Source organism: Aureobasidium subglaciale, assembly GCF_000721755.1.
Source record: "Aureobasidium subglaciale EXF-2481 unplaced genomic scaffold scaffold_35, whole genome shotgun sequence".
In the NCBI taxonomy this organism is placed as follows: domain Eukaryota; kingdom Fungi; phylum Ascomycota; class Dothideomycetes; order Dothideales; family Saccotheciaceae; genus Aureobasidium; species Aureobasidium subglaciale.
This window is the reverse complement of record NW_013566960.1, coordinates 103,914-123,893: the sequence shown is the minus strand read 5'-3', so window position 1 is coordinate 123,893 and position 19,980 is coordinate 103,914. Positions and strand designations below refer to the sequence as shown.

Below are 19,980 nucleotides of genomic sequence, written 5' to 3'. Positions count from 1 at the left end.
AAAACATGTCGCGCGGGCTAGGTGAGTATGGGAAACAGCTGCCAGATGGATGAGCCGGACCGTCTCGACTGACTGGGCAGTGGGATGGCGAGTCGCTCCTTCCGTGTGCTGAGCCTCGCTGTCTTCGGGCGCCCTTCTTGGCAGAAATCTTAAGTAGCTTCCATCCTCCGCACGTGCCCGCTGCCAACCGGCACAAGCGGAGGGCTTACATGTGAGCAAGTTTGCCTCGTTTCCCTCCATTGCGTGCTAACTCTATCCGAGGTTGACCTTATTCTTGATTCAAGTCTTATATAACGCTGTTGCGAGCCAAACATCTTGTCTTCTTGTTTCGCGCCGTTGTCATCATCATTTGTATTTGTAGACATGTTGGCCGACACTAGAAATCTGGAGACTCTCTCCGCCCTCTCTGTTGAACGCCATGTCTCCACAACTGCCTCGGGTTCCACTGTGATAAGCTACGCTAAGGACCTGGGGGAAGGCCCTGTCCTGTGGCTCGTTCACGGCTATCCTCAGTCTGCTTACATGTATGCGCTTGACCGAATAGTCTTGGATCTTGCAGGTAGCTGACGTGTGGTCTCTTAGTTGGCGCCATGTACGCTGTGAAAGAAGTCGCACTTCTCGCCGTGTGATTGCTAACCTGATATCAGCTTATCCCTCAACTGCAGGACAAAATCTCTCTATTTGTACCTGAGGTTCGTGCGATATTTCTCCACCTCCTCCGCATCCCCCCGACCAATACTGATCCTTCGTCCGAAAAAGCTGCCGGGTTATGGCCTCAGTACTCGTCCCAAGAAGGATGGAATCGCCACCGTCGGCGCTGCACTGCTTGAAGCGAGCAATGATTTATTCCCCAACCGACCTATCATTTTAGCCGGTCATGATCGTGGTGCTCGCGTCTGTCATCGCCTTGCCGTGCTTAACGCTCATCCTCCTCAAGATGAGTCTGCTAAACTGCACTCTTATAAGCTCCTAGGTACGGTCTGTCTCGACATTGTACCTACTTTGGTTCAATGGCAGGCTTTCGCCAAACCTGTTGCCAGCACTACTTACTTTCACTGGCCTCTCCTGGCCTCACCCCTCGGACCCCATATGGTTGAAGCCTTTGGCGGTGCAAAGTGGACGCATATGGGATTGGATCGCATCTGTGGTGATAATATCGAAGGTCGCAAAGCCATGCAATCCGATCAAGCCTGGGAGGTTTACGAGTCTCTGCACTCGAAGCGCGAAACTATTGAAGGCTCTTGTGCAGACTATGCAAGTGGCTGCTTTGATGAGCCACCTCTCCAGGAAGCAGATCAACGCGAAGGTCGGAAAGTCGAAGTTCCCATCCTCGTGATGTGGAGCCAGGCAAAGCTAGCGAAGATGCACAATGATGTCGGAGCTATCTGGAAGGACTGGGTTAAAGATGCTTCTCTGCTGACCGCTCGGAGCGTCGGTGATGGCGTCGGCCACTATCTGCCCGAAGAAGCAAGCACAGTGATTGGCAAAGCTGTCAAAGACTTTGTGGCGCAGGTGACAAAGTGATGTACTTGCATGACTATCAACGACCATAGAAACACATTGTCTGCAATTTCCCGCTGTCTACTGGTCTCATGTACACTGCAATTTTGCTGCGTGATAAGCCCCGTATAAAAGCGATTGATCCCCATCCCTGTTGTATTCCTTCACACTGCGCCATAACGGACTGGTGGAACTGTGCTGAGCTCGAATCCTGGCCCCAATGAGTCCGAAAGCGTACGTCCAATTCGGGCACCTGGAGTTACAACTAATAGGATGGATAGCGAAAGGATCAAGGTCCATGTATCCTCATACGATGTCTAGGCTCCCATGATCAATGACACATTCGGCTACTCATACTGGCATCAACATGACAGATGAGGTGTCGTAGACCTGAAACTCTACCCATGCTCTCCAAATTTAATGCAGACACGACCTCGGTGTCCCAGTGTCCATGCAGTAATGTGACGTAGCCGCTGATTAGTAGAGGTATGATGAAGGCAACCAGTGCACCCCTAACGAGGCATGGCTGCAGAGGCGCAGCCCAAGACAGTTCGCGGCGCCAGATGTTGTGCTTCTACCATGCAGCTTTTTGGGTCCACATCAGTACCTCGAGGTTTGCGAGTTCGAGTCAAGCAGGTCAAGACCAACGGTCAACACAAGACCAGTGGTACTCATGAATGGTTGCGTATGAACGTCGATAATTGATGCTGATGCCGCAACCCATGACATGATAGCAGAGACGGGAGTTTGTAGATACAGCCAGCATCGTCACTCAGCTCGATGTCGCAGGATTGACCATGCAGTAGTCCAAGTTGTGCTTTGTAGTATCCGGATTGCCAGCCCAGGTAGGAAAAGGTCTGCTCTTGCCATTTCCACCAAATACTGCAAATGTCAAGATAAAGACCAGAACTTGAGTGCCACCATCGAGTGCTGCACTAGCAGTGTAGTTGTACTTGACAAACAGCTCAGGGTAGCGTCGACGCAAGTACCACTGGGAGAAGAAGCCAATGATAAAGGACATGGTGATACTGGCATTGATACCGACACATAAGAGACCCATGTACCACAAGATGATGGATAGATTCATGTACTTGAAGAAGGGGCGTTTGGTGTATCGGTAGGCCAGCCAGAAGGGTATGGGAACAATGACGCCCACAAGGAGAGAAATGGTAACCCATTCGTATTTGCCGCCGATGGAGAAAAGCTCGGCGGGCATGGACCAGGCGATGGCGAGACTATTGAACCTGGAAGCTATGAGTGAGATAGTCTCGGCGCGCGTTAGGGTTGCCACTCACTGCTGGACGCTTTGTCCGCTCCAAATATTACTACCCTGTATAGATTTGAGAATAGGAGCCTGATTATCAACGATAGAGATCATCCTGTGCGTTGAGTCAGCAAGAGGTATTAGCTGGGACAACCATCTACCATACATGACATAGTTGAACAGCGCGCCCACTAGACACCCACAAATCTGGCAGAAAAAGGTCGTTTCTAGGAAGTAAATCAGTCATGGTGCTCTTGCAGCAATCGATTAACTAGAAGCTCTTGTTTCTTTTGTTCTCTTTCCCGCTGAATTTTGTATCTCCTTCGAGCTTCGGTCCTTGTGGAAGCACTTACTGGGCGCTAAGTGCATGAACTGCGCAAGTTTCAAATCGCTGGCCAGAACCTGCGCCTGCATTAAAGCATTGTAGCTGAAACACAACGAGGTTATTAGCATACTGGGAGGAAGAGCTGCAATAGTCCATTCACTCACAGAGAAATACTACTCAGGAAGTGGTTAGCAGCTTCCTTCGAAATACAGTCTATCTCTGACTTACCATGTTAGCTAGAGGACGACCTTTGAACATATAGCCAGCAAGCATCTGACACATGGGCTGAAGATTGAACCCAAACCCAGTGATGCCCATTTGAGCGCCAAAGAACAAAACGAATATAAATGTTAGGGCGGTCGACAATAAGAAACCCCACCCTATACATTTGTCAGCATACTAGACTTCTGCGTGATATTTGCTTTGACCCACAAGGAAGCGTCGAGTCCATGCCGTAGAGACAACCGAGTCCAACTGCCCAGGATATGACCACAACGGCACCCCACCACCATAATGGAGTCTCTGGATAGAGGTTACGAAGCATAAGCTTATAGTGAGGATCGAGACTGGGATCTGCCTCTTTCCTGGCTAGGCGATCTTCGGGTGATTCTTGGTTCTGCCAAAATTTGTAGGTCCGAAGCTCAAACATTTTCCGAAGGTTGCTTAGTTTGGCCCAAGTCCATCCAGCTTTGATATCGTCGAAGTTCCATAGAAGCATATGAATGAAGGTAGCAGTAAATCCCATATTTGACGTGATGAGAAAGCCAATGTAAGTTGCAGAGAAATGAGGTAGGCCTTGAGCATCGAGCAGCGCCGGGTCAATCTCCATCTTCGAGTTCAAGATGAGTGACTGGTTGTACACATCATAGAAAGTGCCATTACTCTCGCCAGTAAACAAAACTTGTGCCAAGAACGGGAAGCTGAAATCGTGTAAGCATCTGCATGAAGTGGTCAAGAGACAGAACTTACTCTTGCGCACGCCAGAGATTGCCGTAGTAGAGACCTATGAACAGTGCAATGCAACCAATGTAGCCAACAAAAGCGTTAGCCAGTGTCTCTAACGGTAACCAGAGTGGGCTGCCAAGCGAAGCAATGTATTGCCAATCGAAGCAGAGACTGAGAAAACCAAGTCCTTCGTTGCCACTAGCCCCGCCGAACAGATTAGTAAATACTATGTTCTTCTGATTGGCGAGACAGAAGATCGAGACTCCCTCCAATACTGGAAAGAGGTACTCCGGAAATAGCTCCCAGACGAATATCGCGATGAACATGATGTAGAAGAACTTCATCTTCTGTCTCGCCCCGATTTTGTCTTTGTGGAGACTCTCCAGCAGAGTAGAGACTGGCAGGTTGCTTGGCCACAGCATTCTAGTAGGATATACGAGTACTTCTCTGAGGAGACCCGCGATGCCATAGCCGATGAGTTGACTTGATAATGTAATGAAGACGCCGAGGGTCTTACTCGGATATCCGCCATACCAGAGTTCCTGTGCTGCAAGTACCTCGGTCGACAAGGCAGCTTGCCCAGCCGCGGAAGCCATTAGCGTAATAGCGCTGTAGCTAGTCAGCGCATTGTAGGCAGTCAAAAGTCACACTTCTCATACGTACGCATGCTCCTTCATATTGAAAGGATGGGGATTGAGGTAGCTTCCAATGACACCCTTACTGGGCAGAATTTTGGCCATGGTCTCACCAAGCACATACGCAATGACACATAAGAACACGCTCGAGACGAAGATTGTCTGTGGCTTGAAGTAGAAGATCTCCTGGAGCACAGAGGCGAAGATAGACAGTCCGAGTCCTCTTGGCGATTGTCAGTGCTGTCATGAGGTAGCCACAAAGCCATGATATACTCACAAGGAAAGCATGCGAAAGGTCCATGGATTGAGCGTATGATCGTCTTCGACGCTGAGAACCTGATGGACAATATCCTCTGCGGTCTCGACAATTTTGTGCTCTTCGGCAACATAATCTCTAGTGGTACGTTCCTCAAGACTTAAACTGTCGCTGCTTTGATATGAAGGAAGTTCTCTGATACTTTCGCTCGAGGACCGAGCTTTGGTGTCTTCTGCATGGACCCCAATGCCATTAGGAGGTGTTATTCGACTGTTCTCCCTTACACCAGACTCTATCTCCGAGGTCATGTCAGTATCGGTTCGGGAGAAGCCAGGTCGCTGTCTGGGCTCGGCTGCCATCAAGATGCGAGAGCTGTCAGGAAAAACGCTTGAAATGACGTGAAGTTATATTTGGTTCTTGCAAGGATGCTGTTTTCTTCCTCTCCCAACCGCGTGCATATTGGAAGCCACATCAATGACCAGCAGCTAAGCAACAAAACGTTGAATAGGGATGTAAACTTATATGCCTCGGAATCCTTCTAAGTCGTGGATGGTTCTGACCTCGCGCTCGGCGTTACTTCATGAGAAGATTGATGTCTTGTTCATCAATGACGAGCCGTGTGGTGATGGATGTCGGCCCGAGTAAGGATCACAGAAGTCAATGGTAGCGAAGCTTAAAGAGCTTAACGACGCTTGGCTGACGATGAAGGACCCGTTTCTCATATATAATGCCTTTCTAGGCAAATGGGTTGGAGCGATAACAGCGTGTGTGCTGATCCTGCGTGGAGAAAGTAGAGCCTGCAGAAGATCTCACCACCAGCGGTAGGTCGTGCTGTCTCGCGCGTGTGGGTGGCTCCTAGACTTGTCGCAACTCGTGAAATATGTCGTGGCCGACCAACGCGTTCGAGAGTTCCTTGATGGCAGAAGTTGGGGGTGGCTGTGTAACTCGTCCATGGACGCACAGACAATATGGTGTAGTACAAAAGAAATGTGACTGCCACTATCACGTCTGCCACTACCTATTGAAGCCTTTGATCATCCCGCCAAGTATATGGCCAAAAGTCTGGTTGTGACGTCCCTGCCTTCGTGGAATTCTTGAGCTTTGGCTCCATTGCAACATCGATGTGAGATAGCTCTGAAGTTTGAACACCAACACCTGTCGAATGTCCGCACACTTCGCATCCATGTTCCTTAAGAGTCTGGCTCATGCGTACAATCAAACACGACACGCTCGTCTGAGTATAGGACGGGTCACATGTAGAGCCATATCGAGTTGATCAATACAGCCGGTAGGTCGAGCTGGAGACTCGTCATCCTTTTTCGCTTTTATCATTGCTTTGATTCTCGTCGGATCTCTAATCATACATGCACAACACAACACCACGAGTCTCAAATCTCCTCCCTCCTTTGACGCCTGTTGGTCATCGTCAGGTCAGCGAACGCGGCTGTCGGCATACTCGTCAACGCCAAGCCACGCCAATCTCTTTACTCCAGGTGTTCGAACGATTCGATTGAGCAGAATCCCCGTATCCACGCGGCGGCATGGGTAGAACGGAGAAGACTCTACGGACATATCGGAGGTCATGCTTGGCAGCAAAATGTTACGTGGACGTCTGGCACACAGGCCACAAGATTGTAGAGAAACATTTGCGGGTTTCTGAGACGAAATTCCTCATCTAAACAGGAGACTCGCTACCATGCAGTGTAAGAGAAGCCAACTCTTCAGTGATCATACGGACAACGACAGTGACGAGGACTTTGAGATCGACTGGGTGGTTCTCTACGACTTTGGGGATACAGGTAAGTCGAGGCTGTCTTGTACAGGTAAATGTGTCTCGCTGAGTCCTCTCCAGAGCTTCACCACGCGATCGACAAGTACGAGACTCTGATACGGGACATTGAAGCCTTTGGGCTTGAGACTGAAGTCCGACGTGGGCATGGCACTGCGCTACTCGTGCTTATTCGAGTCCCTCGAAATCAGCTCGGCAACGAGGTCTATCGCTCAAGAGTCAAGGACTGGCTCTTTGGCATTGTTCACTCACGACCCTTGGGAGATAGTGCCACCATCGTTGATGCCGATACACCTTCGGAGGAGATGCGCTCTGTGTTCCACTTAGTCACTTGGACGAAAGAGCAGGGCGGTGCGGGAATCACGGCAAATCTTGGACAATGGGAGAACGTGACAGCGTCATTCTCACCACATGCTTGGATCGCGAACACAGAACTTCTAAGGAAGCTAGCTGCCAAGACTGTCCTTGGTGTAGAAGACCTGGATCAGATCAAAGCGTTGTTCGGGGAAAAGGTAAGAGGGTCGGCATATCTTCACAAAACCATCTGACGCACCCATAGGTCGGCTTCTACTTCGCCTTCTTACAAGCATACTCTCTCTTCCTTGTCTTACCTGCCGTCCTTGGGACACTCTTCTGGATTGTTTCAACACCATACTCGGCGATTTTCGGAATGACTGTCTGCTTATGGAGCATCATCTTTGTCGAATGGTGGAAAAGACGAGAGATCGATCTGAGCATCCGATGGAACGTCAACGGTGTCGGCGCACTCAAAGTCAACCGTGTCCAGTACACTTGGGAAAAGCAAGAAATCGACCCGATCACTGGTGAGGTTCAGAAGATGTTCCCAGCACACAAGCGTTTGTTGAGGCAGGTGTACTTTATACCGTTTGCCGTTCTGGCCAGCACGGCACTTGGTGGAATCCTGGTGGTCACCTTCTTGGCTGAGGCTCTTATCTCGGACGTGTTTGGGAACAATTTAAGTGGCTTTTGGGTAGGACATACGCTCTTGTATTATTGTGCGCTCACTAATGGACCAGGCTGTGCAGTACCTTCCGATTATCCTCCTGGCAGTGTCTCTGCCATATGTCACTGGCACTTTGACGTCCATTGCGGCACGTCTGTCCGAACACGAGAATCATCGCACAAATGACGAGTTCGAGCTGGCCCAGGTTCAGAAGGCCTTTGTTCTGAACTTCATCACGTCATTCCTTCCGATGATCCTAACCGCTTATGTCTATGTGCCATACGGACCGAAACTCCTACCACACTTGATACCGGACTCGTGGCAGTCTCACATCTCAGCCAAGGACTTCCGTGTGGATGCACACCGCTTGCAAGAAGAAGTCATATCTCTGTCCATGGCAGGTCAAGTCATCAACTTTGGCGAGGAATTTGTTCTGCCATATGTGAAAAGACACTTGATGGAAGCTCATCGCAGATACAAGGATGGTCAAGAAGTCACCACTCTGCACCAGCGCATGCACTCGGAGTACACCAAAGCGTTGCTCGTAGATGCACCTCAAGAGCAAAGCCTCTTAGCTCGTCTGCGCGCAGAAGCTACCGCCCCGCCCTACGACGTACAAGAGGACACGATGGAAATGTGTATTCAGTTCGGCTATCTCACAATGTTCGGTGTCGCATACCCACTCATGCCTCTTGGTTTTCTCATCAACAACTGGATCGAACTCCGCGGCGACTTTTTCAAACTCATCAACGAATGCCAACGTCCCCCTCCGATTCGATCTGACTCCATTGGCCCTTTAGTGTCTGCCCTTGAATTTCTGACTTGGCTCGGTACTCTTTCCACCGCTGCTCTTGTCCATATGTATAGTGGCGACATCTCACAAGTACGGCTTTCTAGACTCCTGCTCACTGTCTTTCTCGCCGAACAAGCCTATCTCGCCACAAAATTGATGATTCACTTCATCTTTGACAAAATTGGCTCAGAAGCCGTCAGACAAGAAGAAGCAACACGTCGTTTGATACGGAAACGCTATCTCGAGACCTTTTCCGAAGAACTAGCTGGGACATCTTTACCTCAAGCTTCTCACACATACCTCGGATCTCGACGTTCTGCGCCTTCTACGTCTACACAGACGCAACAGGCGCTGTATCCTGGTCCTGAGGTTGTGGAGGTCGAGTGTGTGAGAAGTGAGTATAAGAGTGAGAAAGGAGAGAGGTTTTGGAATCAGAGGAAGGAGGTTACGGGCACTAGAGAGGCTGGGATGAAGTTGATTGTTGCGTTGAAGGGGGTGCAAAAGTCCAGCGAAACGAGTGGTGGTAATGACAAGAGAAAGTGGATTTAGAGAACTTCTCACGCAGACTGAAAGTGATAGGCATATGATGAGAAGAGGGTCGTATAGGCATCTATGTAATTTTATCCTAGGCTTTGAGTAGGGATAGTCTATCAATATCATTCCTATGCCTTGTCCTCAAGCACCTGCTCAGCGGCCTCCACCAAAAGCCCAAACACCTTTCTAATCCCCTCCTCAGATGCCAATGGATTAGCACTAACAACCCGAATAGCATAAGCTTCTCCAACCAGCGAACTTGTCAAAAAGACCTTCTTGCCCTGATCAATAATCTCATACACTTTTTTCGTATTCGCGTTTGCCTTTTCCAGCGTCTTTGAATCAGCTTGTTGAGGGACGACAGCGAGGTGAGAATCTTGGTAGGGCACGGTATCTTGAACATCCGGTTCTCCTGCTGTGGTGGCAGGCTTTGGCGCGAGCTGCTTGCGTGATGGATTCACAGTGAGGACTGTGAGGGCGAAGGCTGGTGGTGTGATGATGGTGAAGAGATCGCTGCGAGACCCAACGAGGCTGTTGAAAAGATCTGAAAGCTTCAGGTGATGCTGAATATGTGCTTTCAGACCCTCGACACCCCAAGTTCTGATGACGAACCAGACCTTGAGGGCGCGGAAACGGCGACCCAAGGGGATTTGCCAGTCACGGTAGTCGGTCACCAAGCCTTGATCTGAAAATTCGTTGCGGAGGTATGCAGGTGTGATTGACAAGGCATCAGTCAGATCGCGACGGTTTTGTACGAATAAGCAAGAGGCATCGAAGTTTGTGAGCAGCCACTTGTGCATGTTGGTGTCGAAGGAGTCGAAGGAGGCAAAGTGTTTGCAGTAGTGTTGGTATTCTGGCAGCACCAGAGCGACACCGGCGTACGCAGCATCAACGTGGATCCAGATGTCTGGGTAATCCTTTTTAACTTCGGCGATAGTAGCAAAATCGTCCACAGCGCAAGTATTCGTCGTGCCGAGCGAGACAGTCAAGAAGTATGGCTCCAGGCCTTGCGACTTCAACTTCTCGATAGTGGCGCGCAATTCATGGCCTTGCAGGGCGAAAGCGTTGGACAGCTGGGTGTCGATGCTACGGAACCTCGTGCCAGCGATATTCGCACCCTTGTGGGTAGAGCTGTGGGTATGTTTTGTGGCCAGTGCAACCAGCTTACTTCTGATCTCGGCCGATCGATCCTCCTTTTGCTCCTCTGTGAGGACGGTGTCGTCCTTCATAAGAGTCCTTGTAACAAAGCGTTCCCGAGCAGCGACCATGCAGGTCACGATGGCTTCGGACGCCGATCCTTGGATGACACCACCACCTTTGCCTTTTGAAAGGAAGCACTCAGGTAGAGCAAGCATCTGGGCGACCCAGTCCATGACGACCGTCTCGAGTTCGGTGACGGCGGGCGAGCAGAGCCAGTTGAAGGCAGGAACAGTCAATGCTGCCGACCAAAGTTCGCCCATCATGCCTGGATATGAACTGCTGGCAGGAAAGAAGGCCATGAAGTCAGGGCTCTGCCAGTGTGTCATGCCGGGCATGATCTTGGACTCCATGTCGGCACGGATCTTGTCCCAACTCTCAGCTTCCGTTGGTGGTGATGTAGGTAGGAGTTTGGCGAGGTAACCAGGAGCGACAGAAGGGAGCACGGGACGGTCGGTAATGTTGTCGTAGTAGTTTGTGATATCCTGAATGGCCTCTGTTGCTGCACTGTTGAATTGTCCAGACGTCATGCCCATCGGCGGGACGGTACGTTCATCGCGGACTGTACGCGCTTCGCCATTACCGCTGCCATTGAGTCCACGAGTGGAGACGGATTGACTGCTCATATTGGCCACTCTCGCAAACTTCAATATTTTGCTTAGGCCAAGTCGACGTGGAAGGAGCATCAAGCTGTCCTGTTATCGTGGGAAGGTGCTCCACACGCGAACTATATATTCTGGAGATCACGCGGGACCCTTCCGCCTCTCGTCGTGATGCACGCCCTTGGTCTGATGACTCCGAGATGGCCCGAGTCCCGAATAGGCAACAAATGTGAGAATCGGCTCTCGAAAGACTCTCCAGCAAGGTACACCTTTCTCTTGCAATCCATCGTTTCTCGCACTCGATGAGCTCGACCCTCAGATCACACTGCTGATGGGATTTAAACACAAAACATATCGTCTCATTTCCGTGAGAGGGCCGAATTCAGATGGGGAACAAAAGTGAGAAATGAGTCGCGAAAATATCTAATGTAGTATATCAATCGTCTAGTTTGGACACATATTTGCGAACTAGCCTATATCTCGCCCGTAGTCAAGATCTCTGGATCTCAAATACATGAGTCTAGAAACACTAGAAACAATACATGACACTTTATAGTCAGTTGATCACTGACCGGACACGATACGATCGATAAGCGTACTTCAATGTCTGCCTTGCTACGAGGTTATGCAGACAAGACAGGCTCCAAATAAGCGACTCGGGTTAATGATCATCTGTAACCCAAAAAATATCTGAGGAACCTAAGGAGTGTCTGCTCTCTGTGAGAGGATGACGACTCCGGAAGAGGATCCTAAGATCTAGTTCTCTCTGATCACCATCTCCTGTAACAGCGCCCTGCAATTTCAAATCGGAAGCTGCGTCTACATGACTGGCAAGGTCATGGCAAAGATTTTGTGCCATCAGATTTGGGCCAGGATGACCAGAGGCTCCAAGATCTAGGATCGAAGGAGAAGTCGATCTTAGAGCCGCTTATAATATGAGAAAAATTGCGCATTCGGCGAATCATAGGTCGACGTCTCAGTCGAGTCAAGTCTATATATAGTCAAGAATGATATAATGACGAACAGCGTCAACTCCGGTATTGTCGTCATGTGCTCTGCTCAGGAAAGGAAAGACTAGGTGCGAACCTGTCAAAAGACATGAGTGTCGGATCATCAAAGAACTCCAACCAAGGCACATCTTCAGCACCGATGCTGGTCCCAAGACCGCTATCTGTGCAGCTGTCACATTGTGTGGAAGTGACAGTCATGGTACAATTATCTGACTTCAGTACCTTGGCTGCAATCTTCTTGATTTTGACAAGGACAGAGCCAGCACATGCCCAATGCAAGCTGAGTGACTTCAACAGACCAACTACAAGAGTGATTCGATCGCGATGCTGATACATGCAACGGCAGTTGTGGAGAGTACATGCTGCGAGTTGTACCACCGATGCGATTACCAGAGCACAGATGAAGAAAGGTGTATGTTTCTGTACTGGGCTGCGGAGAGCTGCCATATTTGACAATTCTTTCGAAGCATCTGTCGCTTTGCTTGCGTGAGCATGCTTGGTGTCCGTGGATGGCATCTGTTTGTCGCCTTTTGCACAGAAGATATCTGCGGATGCAGGGTGAACGGAAAGAAGCTCACTGCGGGGCATGTGTAGCAGGATTGTTGCCCAGTGAATGATCATATGTGCTTGGAACAACAACTCATCGACTTCACCAGAGTTGGAGATGAGGTCACGCTTGTCGGGTGGGACATAATGCGACCAAGCGGCAAGTGAGTTATCGATTGCTTGCACTTCGTCCGGATGTGCTTCGGCGTTCGCAATTGACAAGACCCTCGAGAGAATCTGGACTGCCTCGATGCGGTAGCAAGATGAAGAGAAGTCGACTTCTTCTTCTGCAAAGTGACGATCAGAGAATTGGGATAGTGAAGGACTCCCCGAGAAGCACGCCCCATCGGCGTATGTAAAATCCTCACAGGGTAGCAACGCTCCTGAAACGACCGATGCGGTCCTCATACTTGGTCGACGATGTACAGCAGACATGATACCTTCCACCACAAAAAGCTCCCACCATGTTCGGCGAAAACTCTCAGCAAGGCATGGAGATAAATTGGCATTCGATGTGGCAAATACCGTGGTGTTCATACCAAGGTCAATCGCCAGGTCGATTGCGAGCTGGAGCATCGCTACCCCTTCATTCGCCTCACCTCGAGCGTGTATTGCAATAGCGAAAACCAGACGAGCCTGAACCATGAATGCTGTTCTTTGTGATTCATCGCTCAAAGCTATCGCTGTTCGTACCCGCAAGGAGTCTCCAGAATGGGACGATGAGTAGTGGCTTCCAATGAACCGAACGACAAGCCGAAGGTATGAGGGATAGTTCTGTCCGTACATATGTCGAGGAAGGAGAACGGGATGAGCGGGATGGAAGTTGGCGTAGTAAAGGTTTACGATGTGCTCCACGTCTGAGTCGACTGGCGAGTGACCTCGCCCTTGCAGTTTGACCAATGCTGGAGTTGCGGTCTGACTATCCAGTAGGAGCGTTGGTTGGATATCCGCTAGCGATGTGTCGAATGCGACGTTGACTGAGTGTGTGGTGACATTGGAGTGATTCAGAACAGAATCGGTCACGTCGTCCCGCCAGGGTAAAGGGTCCGACGTAGTGAGATTGACTGACGCCGGGGTTGTAGGTGATTGTATCGACGTCTCTCGAGTGGTCGGAGAATTGAGTTTTCTCCGTTTTTTGGGCATGCCTTTGCAACCTCGTCGCGAAGGTGTATAGTTGCACGAGATATCAGAGATAGCGCATCGCGAACATATGGGCTGTTTCCCGTCACATTTAAGATGCTTGGATCGGCACTCTGTGCAAGCCAGTGGAGAAGGCTTGACAGTGGTGACGGTAGACGGAGCAGTGGGATGAGTAGTCATGATTTGTTCTGCGCCCGGGGCACTCATGGCATGACAGACAAGGGTCTAGAAGGTTGAGTATATTACTGTGCCTCTGATCAAAAACGCTGAAGTGCAACGAATGCGTTCACTGTAGGAAGATGGTGACCATGCCGCGACTGTGAAAGTCGCCGACTCGGGGAAGTTTGTAGAATGGGAATGTTCGGGGATATTGCAGCGCCTAAGGCCGACCTAGTATACCTAATCTTCTACCGCACACAGAACTTGGGAGATGGAATGAAAGATGAGGGGCAAGAAGTCAATCTCGAGAGTGGGATCCCGAAAGGATAAACAAGACTATGCCGTATGGCAGAGGCAATATATAATGTCTGTTAACAGAAGGAGTCGCGAAGAATGAAACAAGGGTTCACTTCCAACATCGGGTCCAAGCGCAATTGCGCAATTGCGATGACAGGAAGGTGCGATTGTTCGGTCTTTGTTTCTTGCTTCAACCAACTCGACTTGTCCTAAGCACAATTACCAGTCAGAGAGAGGAGAAGCGTGTGCTTGTCCATCTCGATCTAGCATATTTTACAGATGTGTCGGTTCATGGTAGGATCAAGGTCGGACTTCAGTCGCAACAACGGCTAACAGCTCCAGGTGTACAAGGGCAAGGAGCCAATCCTTCTTTCCACCCTGATCCTCGACCCTGCGCACTCGATTCTTACTCAGTCCTACGACTCCCGCCTTCGCTTGGACACGCGACGTCCTCACAATGGCGACGGCTTTGGTGTTGGCTACTACACCCCTCCTTCATTACTAGCATTGCTCGGCCCAGACCCGTGCATCTTCACGTCTACCATCCCTGCCTGGAACTGCACCAACCTCACCCGTCTAGCCAGCAAGACCGTCTCGCCCCTCATCTTCGCCCATGTGCGCGCAAGCACCGAGGGCGCTTTGGCCGAGAGCAACTGTCACCCTTTCAGCCGCGGTTGCTTGATGTTCATGCACAACGGAGGAGTAGGAAGCTGGAACAGCGGTGTCAAACGCAAGCTGGTCAGTGACGTAGGCGACCGCTGGTTCGGAGGTGTAACAGGCAGCACCGACTCGGAGTGGTGCTTTGCCTTGTTTCTCGACAGCCTGGAGAAATCTGGCTACGATCCCGACAACCACGATGCTCAAAACAATGGTTTCGGCCACAGCGTCCTACGCAAGACAATCCTCAAGACAATCCAACGCATCAACGGCTACATCAGGGAGCTTCCCGAGCATGTCAGAGAGGGCGACACGCGTAGTCTGCTCAACTTTGCCGTGACCGACGGCAAGAGCGTCGTCTGCACCCGCTACGTCAGCAGCAAGACCGACGAGGCTGCGAGTCTGTTCTTCAGCTCCGGCACTAGCTGGAAGAAGCAGAGCGGTACTTCGGCAGAGAAGGCCGACTATACCATGGAGAGACGCGACAGAGGTGCCGACATTGTTCTTGTCGCCAGCGAACCCCTGACCTTCGAACGTGACAACTGGGTCACCGTTCCCACAAACAGCACTGTCACCATTCACAATCAGACCGTCCTCATCCATCCTATCATCGACGACTTTTACAACCCGTCACCCAGCTTCAAGCGCAGTTCAAAATTCGCCGAGACCAAGGGTCAAACCACTACCGAGATGGCAGGTGCTTCACTAGATGCTGCTCCCGAAAAGCTCATTCAAGCCGCCGCCTGAACAGTGCTTTTCAAGCTTGCATATCCTAGCCTCGTCTTGGACACAACTTAATCATCATCGAAGCTTTCACGATATCGTGTGATTAGCTTACTGTAATATTTCCATCACTCGTATTATACCTTCGGATACCTTCGGATACCTTCGAGACATGCTGGTGGCCGTACATATCAAGAGAAGGAAGGATCGTTACCAACAAGGAACGCACTCCGAATATCTGCAAGACGCTCTGACGGCTTGCGAGATCACATGGTCACAACGCAGGCTTGGAGTCCCAATTTCGGCCCACATAGTCTTTGGCGGAGCGATACTTTCTGATGTGGGCGCTTGTAACCAGTAGGAATCGGTCCATCATACCTCCGATTCGCTCAGGAAAGCTCACAGCATCGCATCTCACGCGACTCTCGGCCAGTACGAAGCTACACGCTCAAGGGCCACGTTGAGCCAGTGCACGACACACTTTTGGACTCGTCTAGGTTCCTTGAATCTTGTATTCTCGGCGACGTACCAGATGCCTTCCCCTGAGCCTTTGCCAGTTTATCACCAGTTTATCCACTACCAGTGTCTCCTGCCGTCGCACCGCTGGTTCCTGACAAGCAGCCGGTATTCTCGTTCAAATCCGTGGCCAGCTTATGAGCTCGGACTACTCCCTGTGATGACTGGCCGTTCTTACGCTCTTCCCCGGACAAGCTAACACGGCAATTAGGCCCAAGTGCCGCAGCACCTGACGATCTTTACATCGTCATATTCGTGCATCACCACACCGTCCATCCTACATAGCCATAGCCCATACAGAATTTAGACTGTTGGTCTCACTTCAGGTGACTGACCCGATAACATAAGTCGTCTGTCTTGCATCTAGGACACGGCACGCTTACGCAAAGGGTTGCGACTCTCCTCGTCGCGGTGAAGTCATCTGCTTTTCCATCTACCATGGCTAAGCTGCTGAGAGGTTATGCGGATCTGTGTTGTTGTCGCAACAAATCTGCGTGTCAAGATTTCGATACTGTGCGCGCCCGCTTTCGGTTGCGTTGTTTTTGTGCCGCGCTTGATGCATCTCATTTGCAGTCTTGAATAACATGTCGACCTGTTGACTTTCGAGCGAGCTCAACTGTAATCAAGCCTCTCACGCGATCGCGGAGTGGTCTACCTCGTGGGTTAGAGTCTGATCTGAATCATCACCCAAAGGAGCCTGTCGAATATTCGCCGAAAGCTTCCACCCGTGTAACCTACGAGGCACAGGCAAGTTTGATCAAGATTCTGTTTTTAGAGACGCTGGTTTTCTCTTTCCTTTCTTTTGCTCTCTTTTCCTGCTGCGAACATTCCGTATCTCGCACATTGTTGTTGTTGTCAACAGACTACGGAAACAAACCCTCAGCCCACGTCAAAGATCAACTCATCAATACGATCTTCCACACCTTACCTTAAGTCATGGTCCGCTTCGCGATGGGTCGTGAGATGATGAGACATCGCAGGCATGTCGCAATACCTCCTCCTACGCCGCCGAACGAAGAATACTGCGTGAATCAGTCAGTCGGACAGTCACTTCTGAGCGAGATCCTTCCACAGCACATTAAACAGGAGAATGTTGTCACAGACTTGCCAAGGGAAAACTGGAAGGAAGTCATCGAGATGGCTATCGATGCACAAGAGAATCACTTGACAAAATTCCTGGACGAATTTTCGGCAGCCATGGAACCTCCGCTACAGCCACCACCTGGAAAACAGGGCTGGAATGACTATGCTACTACGGCTCCAGTCGCGGCTGTCATCGGCACTTTCCTATCTGCCAGACAACTGCAATGCATAAGTTTAGGCTCACCACAGTTTCCTTCTATGGTCAGTATCTTTGATGAAGGCGAAGGTCCTTGTCTGGTACTGAATGGACTCTTGACTCCACGGACATTATTACTGTCGCGGTCATTCAACGAAGGTCTCGGACAGCATCCGTGTATGACACCTTTACCAGCAGATGCAGCAGGAACAGCAGCCATCGTAGCAGCCTACGCGTATCTACACTCTATTCGGGAACATCTCGTCGGCACGATCGTCCTGGAAGCTATCTCCGATACTGAGGAAGGCCATCTAGGCACTTGTCACCATCTGTTACACACGGATGAGAGGAGCGCACTATGGAAAGGCGATTGCATGATTACCGCAGCCTCGAGATCTACTTCACATTCGCCGATATCTTCACCAGATACATCAATCTTCAGAACCGGTACAAGAACCATCGATTCGGCCACTTTCGACGTCAATACCTTGCGTTGGACTGACAAACCGCCGACGAACGCGTTCACAGCTTCGCGTCTTTCAACAACGTGTGCGATGCATCCGATCGCAACTTCCTTATCAAATAACAGCAAGCGAATTCTTGGTTGTCGGCCTAGCATTCCGGACTTTCAGACCGGCCATGCGCACGGCTCACATGCTCGCTTCTGGGCAGAAGTCGGCGTGCCGTCTTTTTGTCTTGGTGTCGGTGGTGTTGACAATCCTGCATTCGCACTATCGAGAGAGCAGACATCAGAAGGCGACGATGCAGATCGTAATCACATGGTCGATTCTGGGATCCAGGATGTTCAGATGAAGGACGAACATCCAGCAGAGACTACCCGTATTCAAACGAGAGTGTCAGAGGCGGACCAGAAACAGTGGATACAGCTTGTAAAAGTTTTGGTGTTGACGGCATGGGATCAGGTAGGCTTGGAATCCACTTGATAATAGAGCAAAGGCTGTACCCTGCAATAATAATTTGTATTCAACTATTTTCAGAACATGGTGTTACCCTTAGGTGCTGCGGCGTTCTCAGGACTCTTTCCGAGCAACTACACTCCAGCGATCCTGCAAGAACACGTGTCGGCTACGCGCACTTTAGATGATCTGTTGTTAAAATTAGCGTTCGTCTGGATTTCATGTCCAGCTGACGAAAACATGCGACGGATGGTGTCTTTGTTGGATATCATTTATCAATACGCTCAGGGTTATCCCCTCTACGACTTCTAGAGAGGGGATTCTTCGGATGTAGAAGTTACCGAAAACTCCGACGAACCCCGCGGCCGACAGCTCTACGACAGCACTGCGATGGTCTTCGCAGGATTTCTCAATCTAAGCATGAGAATGGAATCAAGCTGGTGGATATCTGTTGGTCAAGAAGAATCCGTTTTCACTACATAAGTCACTCCTGTACAACTGCCGATGAGTCCGGCTGGTGGTGCTGACAGAACTTTGAGAACACTCTGACGTAACGGGGTCTCATGGATTTGTAAGTCGAAGGTGGAGCTCTCATTTCACCTTGATCTCGCCTCAAAACCTACTGTATGTTCTCCTCAATCTTTCGAGCTAAGTACAGATCACTCGCAAGACTCAATTGCTTTTCTTACCAACTCAAACCTTTCGCATCACACACTACATTCAAGATGAAGGAAGCAATCATTCGCGCTGGACCCAAGGTCGAGATCGTTGACTCGCCCGTCCCTAAGGCCGAGAAGGGTCAGGTTGTCATTAAGGTTGTCTACTCTGGTAGCAACCCTAAGGACTGGTAAGAATCAGAGCTGTGTATATATAAGGATCAATTCTAATCAGCTTGCAGGAAGTACCCCGACATGACCAAGAAGGGCGAGATGAACCAGGGCGATGATATTTGTGGTACCGTCCACGAGGTCGGTGACGGTGTGTCCGAGTTCAAGAAGGGTGACCGCGTGTTTGCATTCCATCAGATGCTCGCACCTGGTGGTTCTTACGCCGAGTACGCTGTTGCCTGGGCTCACACCACCGCCTACCTGCCCGACCATGTCTCGTTCCGGGAGGGAGCTGCTCTGCCTCTTGCATCCTTGACCTCTGCCCTTGGTCTCTACGATCGCCTAAGACTGCCCCAGCCTTGGACTCCCCGCAAGGACGATGAGAAGCCCATTCCTCTCGTCATCTATGGAGCCTCATCTTCGATCGGTTACTACGCCACCCAGTTCGCTGTCCGTTCGAACATCCACCCCATCATCGGAGTTGCTGGCCGCGCCAGATCGCACGTCGAGAAGCTCCTTGATCCTAGCAAGGGCGACACCATTGTCGACTACCGTGACGGTGATGAGGCCGTGCAAAAGGGTATCAAGGACGCTCTCAAGGGAGCCGAGCTTTACCACTGCTTCGATGGTGTCTCAGAGAAAGGCTCGTACACAAACGTCGCAAAGGTCATGCCAGACGGTGGTCACATCACTCTCGTCCTTCCCGGAAGAGACTTCTCCGACTGCCCCGGGCACGTCAAGCAGTCCATCACCATGGTCGGCGACGTTCACAATGAGCACAAGGACTTTGGCTCAGTCTTCTTCCGCTACATCGCCAAGGGTGTCGATGAGGGTTGGTTCAAGGCTCAGCCTCAGCAGGAGATCGCTGGCGGTCTCAACGGTGTCGAGGAGGGTCTTGCCAACTTGAAATCTGGTAAGGCTAGTGCCATCAAGTACGTCTTCAAGGTTGCCGACACTCCTGGTGCTGGTCAGTCGTAAGCAGAAAAGCAAAAGTCGCAGGATCACGGTATAGCCAGCCATACACTATAATGAATTAATGCATTCGTTTCCAAGGACATTTTTATCCCTCTGCCATGTGTGCTTGTCATCCATCTTTGCGAACGAC

At 50.5% G+C, this 19,980-nt stretch overlaps 8 protein-coding genes across 8 annotated transcripts; 5 read left to right on the top strand and 3 right to left on the bottom strand.

Moving 5' to 3' along the window:
- The first annotated feature begins 264 nt into the window (after window positions 1–264).
- On the top strand, window positions 265–2,004 carry AUEXF2481DRAFT_44653 (uncharacterized protein). Its single transcript, XM_013483937.1, has 4 exons — window positions 265–524; window positions 583–592; window positions 648–692; window positions 760–2,004. The coding sequence occupies exons 1-4, from the start codon at window positions 364–366 to the stop codon at window positions 1,522–1,524; spliced, it is 981 nt and encodes a 326-aa protein (XP_013339391.1). The 5' UTR covers window positions 265–363; the 3' UTR covers window positions 1,525–2,004.
- A 268-nt stretch (window positions 2,005–2,272) lies between these two features.
- On the bottom strand, window positions 2,273–5,233 carry AUEXF2481DRAFT_70706 (uncharacterized protein; the record flags this gene model as incomplete). The annotated part of the gene is made up of 9 exons (XM_013483958.1): window positions 2,273–2,735; window positions 2,796–2,879; window positions 2,931–2,991; window positions 3,118–3,231; window positions 3,314–3,469; window positions 3,522–4,009; window positions 4,059–4,643; window positions 4,698–4,892; window positions 4,947–5,233. The coding sequence occupies 9 exons, from the start codon at window positions 5,231–5,233 to the stop codon at window positions 2,273–2,275; spliced, it is 2,433 nt and encodes an 810-aa protein (XP_013339412.1).
- A 1,388-nt stretch (window positions 5,234–6,621) lies between these two features.
- On the top strand, window positions 6,622–9,020 carry AUEXF2481DRAFT_83581 (uncharacterized protein; the record flags this gene model as incomplete). Its single annotated transcript, XM_013483961.1, has 4 exons — window positions 6,622–6,724; window positions 6,778–7,226; window positions 7,274–7,705; window positions 7,752–9,020. 4 exons carry the CDS (start codon window positions 6,622–6,624, stop codon window positions 9,018–9,020), a joined length of 2,253 nt encoding a protein of 750 aa, XP_013339415.1.
- Window positions 9,021–9,133: 113 nt separating this feature from the next.
- On the bottom strand, window positions 9,134–10,732 carry AUEXF2481DRAFT_70667 (uncharacterized protein; the record flags this gene model as incomplete). Its single annotated transcript, XM_013483951.1, has 2 exons — window positions 9,134–9,340; window positions 9,467–10,732. The coding sequence occupies 2 exons, from the start codon at window positions 10,730–10,732 to the stop codon at window positions 9,134–9,136; spliced, it is 1,473 nt and encodes a 490-aa protein (XP_013339405.1).
- Window positions 10,733–11,850: 1,118 nt separating this feature from the next.
- On the bottom strand, window positions 11,851–13,005 carry AUEXF2481DRAFT_70690 (uncharacterized protein; the record flags this gene model as incomplete). Its single annotated transcript, XM_013483956.1, has 1 exon — window positions 11,851–13,005. One exon carries the CDS (start codon window positions 13,003–13,005, stop codon window positions 11,851–11,853), a length of 1,155 nt encoding a protein of 384 aa, XP_013339410.1.
- A 934-nt stretch (window positions 13,006–13,939) lies between these two features.
- AUEXF2481DRAFT_525343 (uncharacterized protein) lies at window positions 13,940–15,614 on the top strand. The gene is made up of 3 exons (XM_013483971.1): window positions 13,940–14,117; window positions 14,183–14,250; window positions 14,299–15,614. Exons 2-3 carry the CDS (start codon window positions 14,236–14,238, stop codon window positions 15,358–15,360), a joined length of 1,077 nt encoding a protein of 358 aa, XP_013339425.1. The 5' UTR covers window positions 13,940–14,117; window positions 14,183–14,235; the 3' UTR covers window positions 15,361–15,614.
- A 1,174-nt stretch (window positions 15,615–16,788) lies between these two features.
- On the top strand, window positions 16,789–18,075 carry AUEXF2481DRAFT_33554 (uncharacterized protein; the record flags this gene model as incomplete). The annotated part of the gene is made up of 1 exon (XM_013483919.1): window positions 16,789–18,075. One exon carries the CDS (start codon window positions 16,789–16,791, stop codon window positions 18,073–18,075), a length of 1,287 nt encoding a protein of 428 aa, XP_013339373.1.
- A 698-nt stretch (window positions 18,076–18,773) lies between these two features.
- On the top strand, window positions 18,774–19,853 carry AUEXF2481DRAFT_9032 (uncharacterized protein; the record flags this gene model as incomplete). The annotated part of the gene is made up of 2 exons (XM_013483904.1): window positions 18,774–18,895; window positions 18,947–19,853. 2 exons carry the CDS (start codon window positions 18,774–18,776, stop codon window positions 19,851–19,853), a joined length of 1,029 nt encoding a protein of 342 aa, XP_013339358.1.
- Window positions 19,854–19,980: the final 127 nt, after the last annotated feature.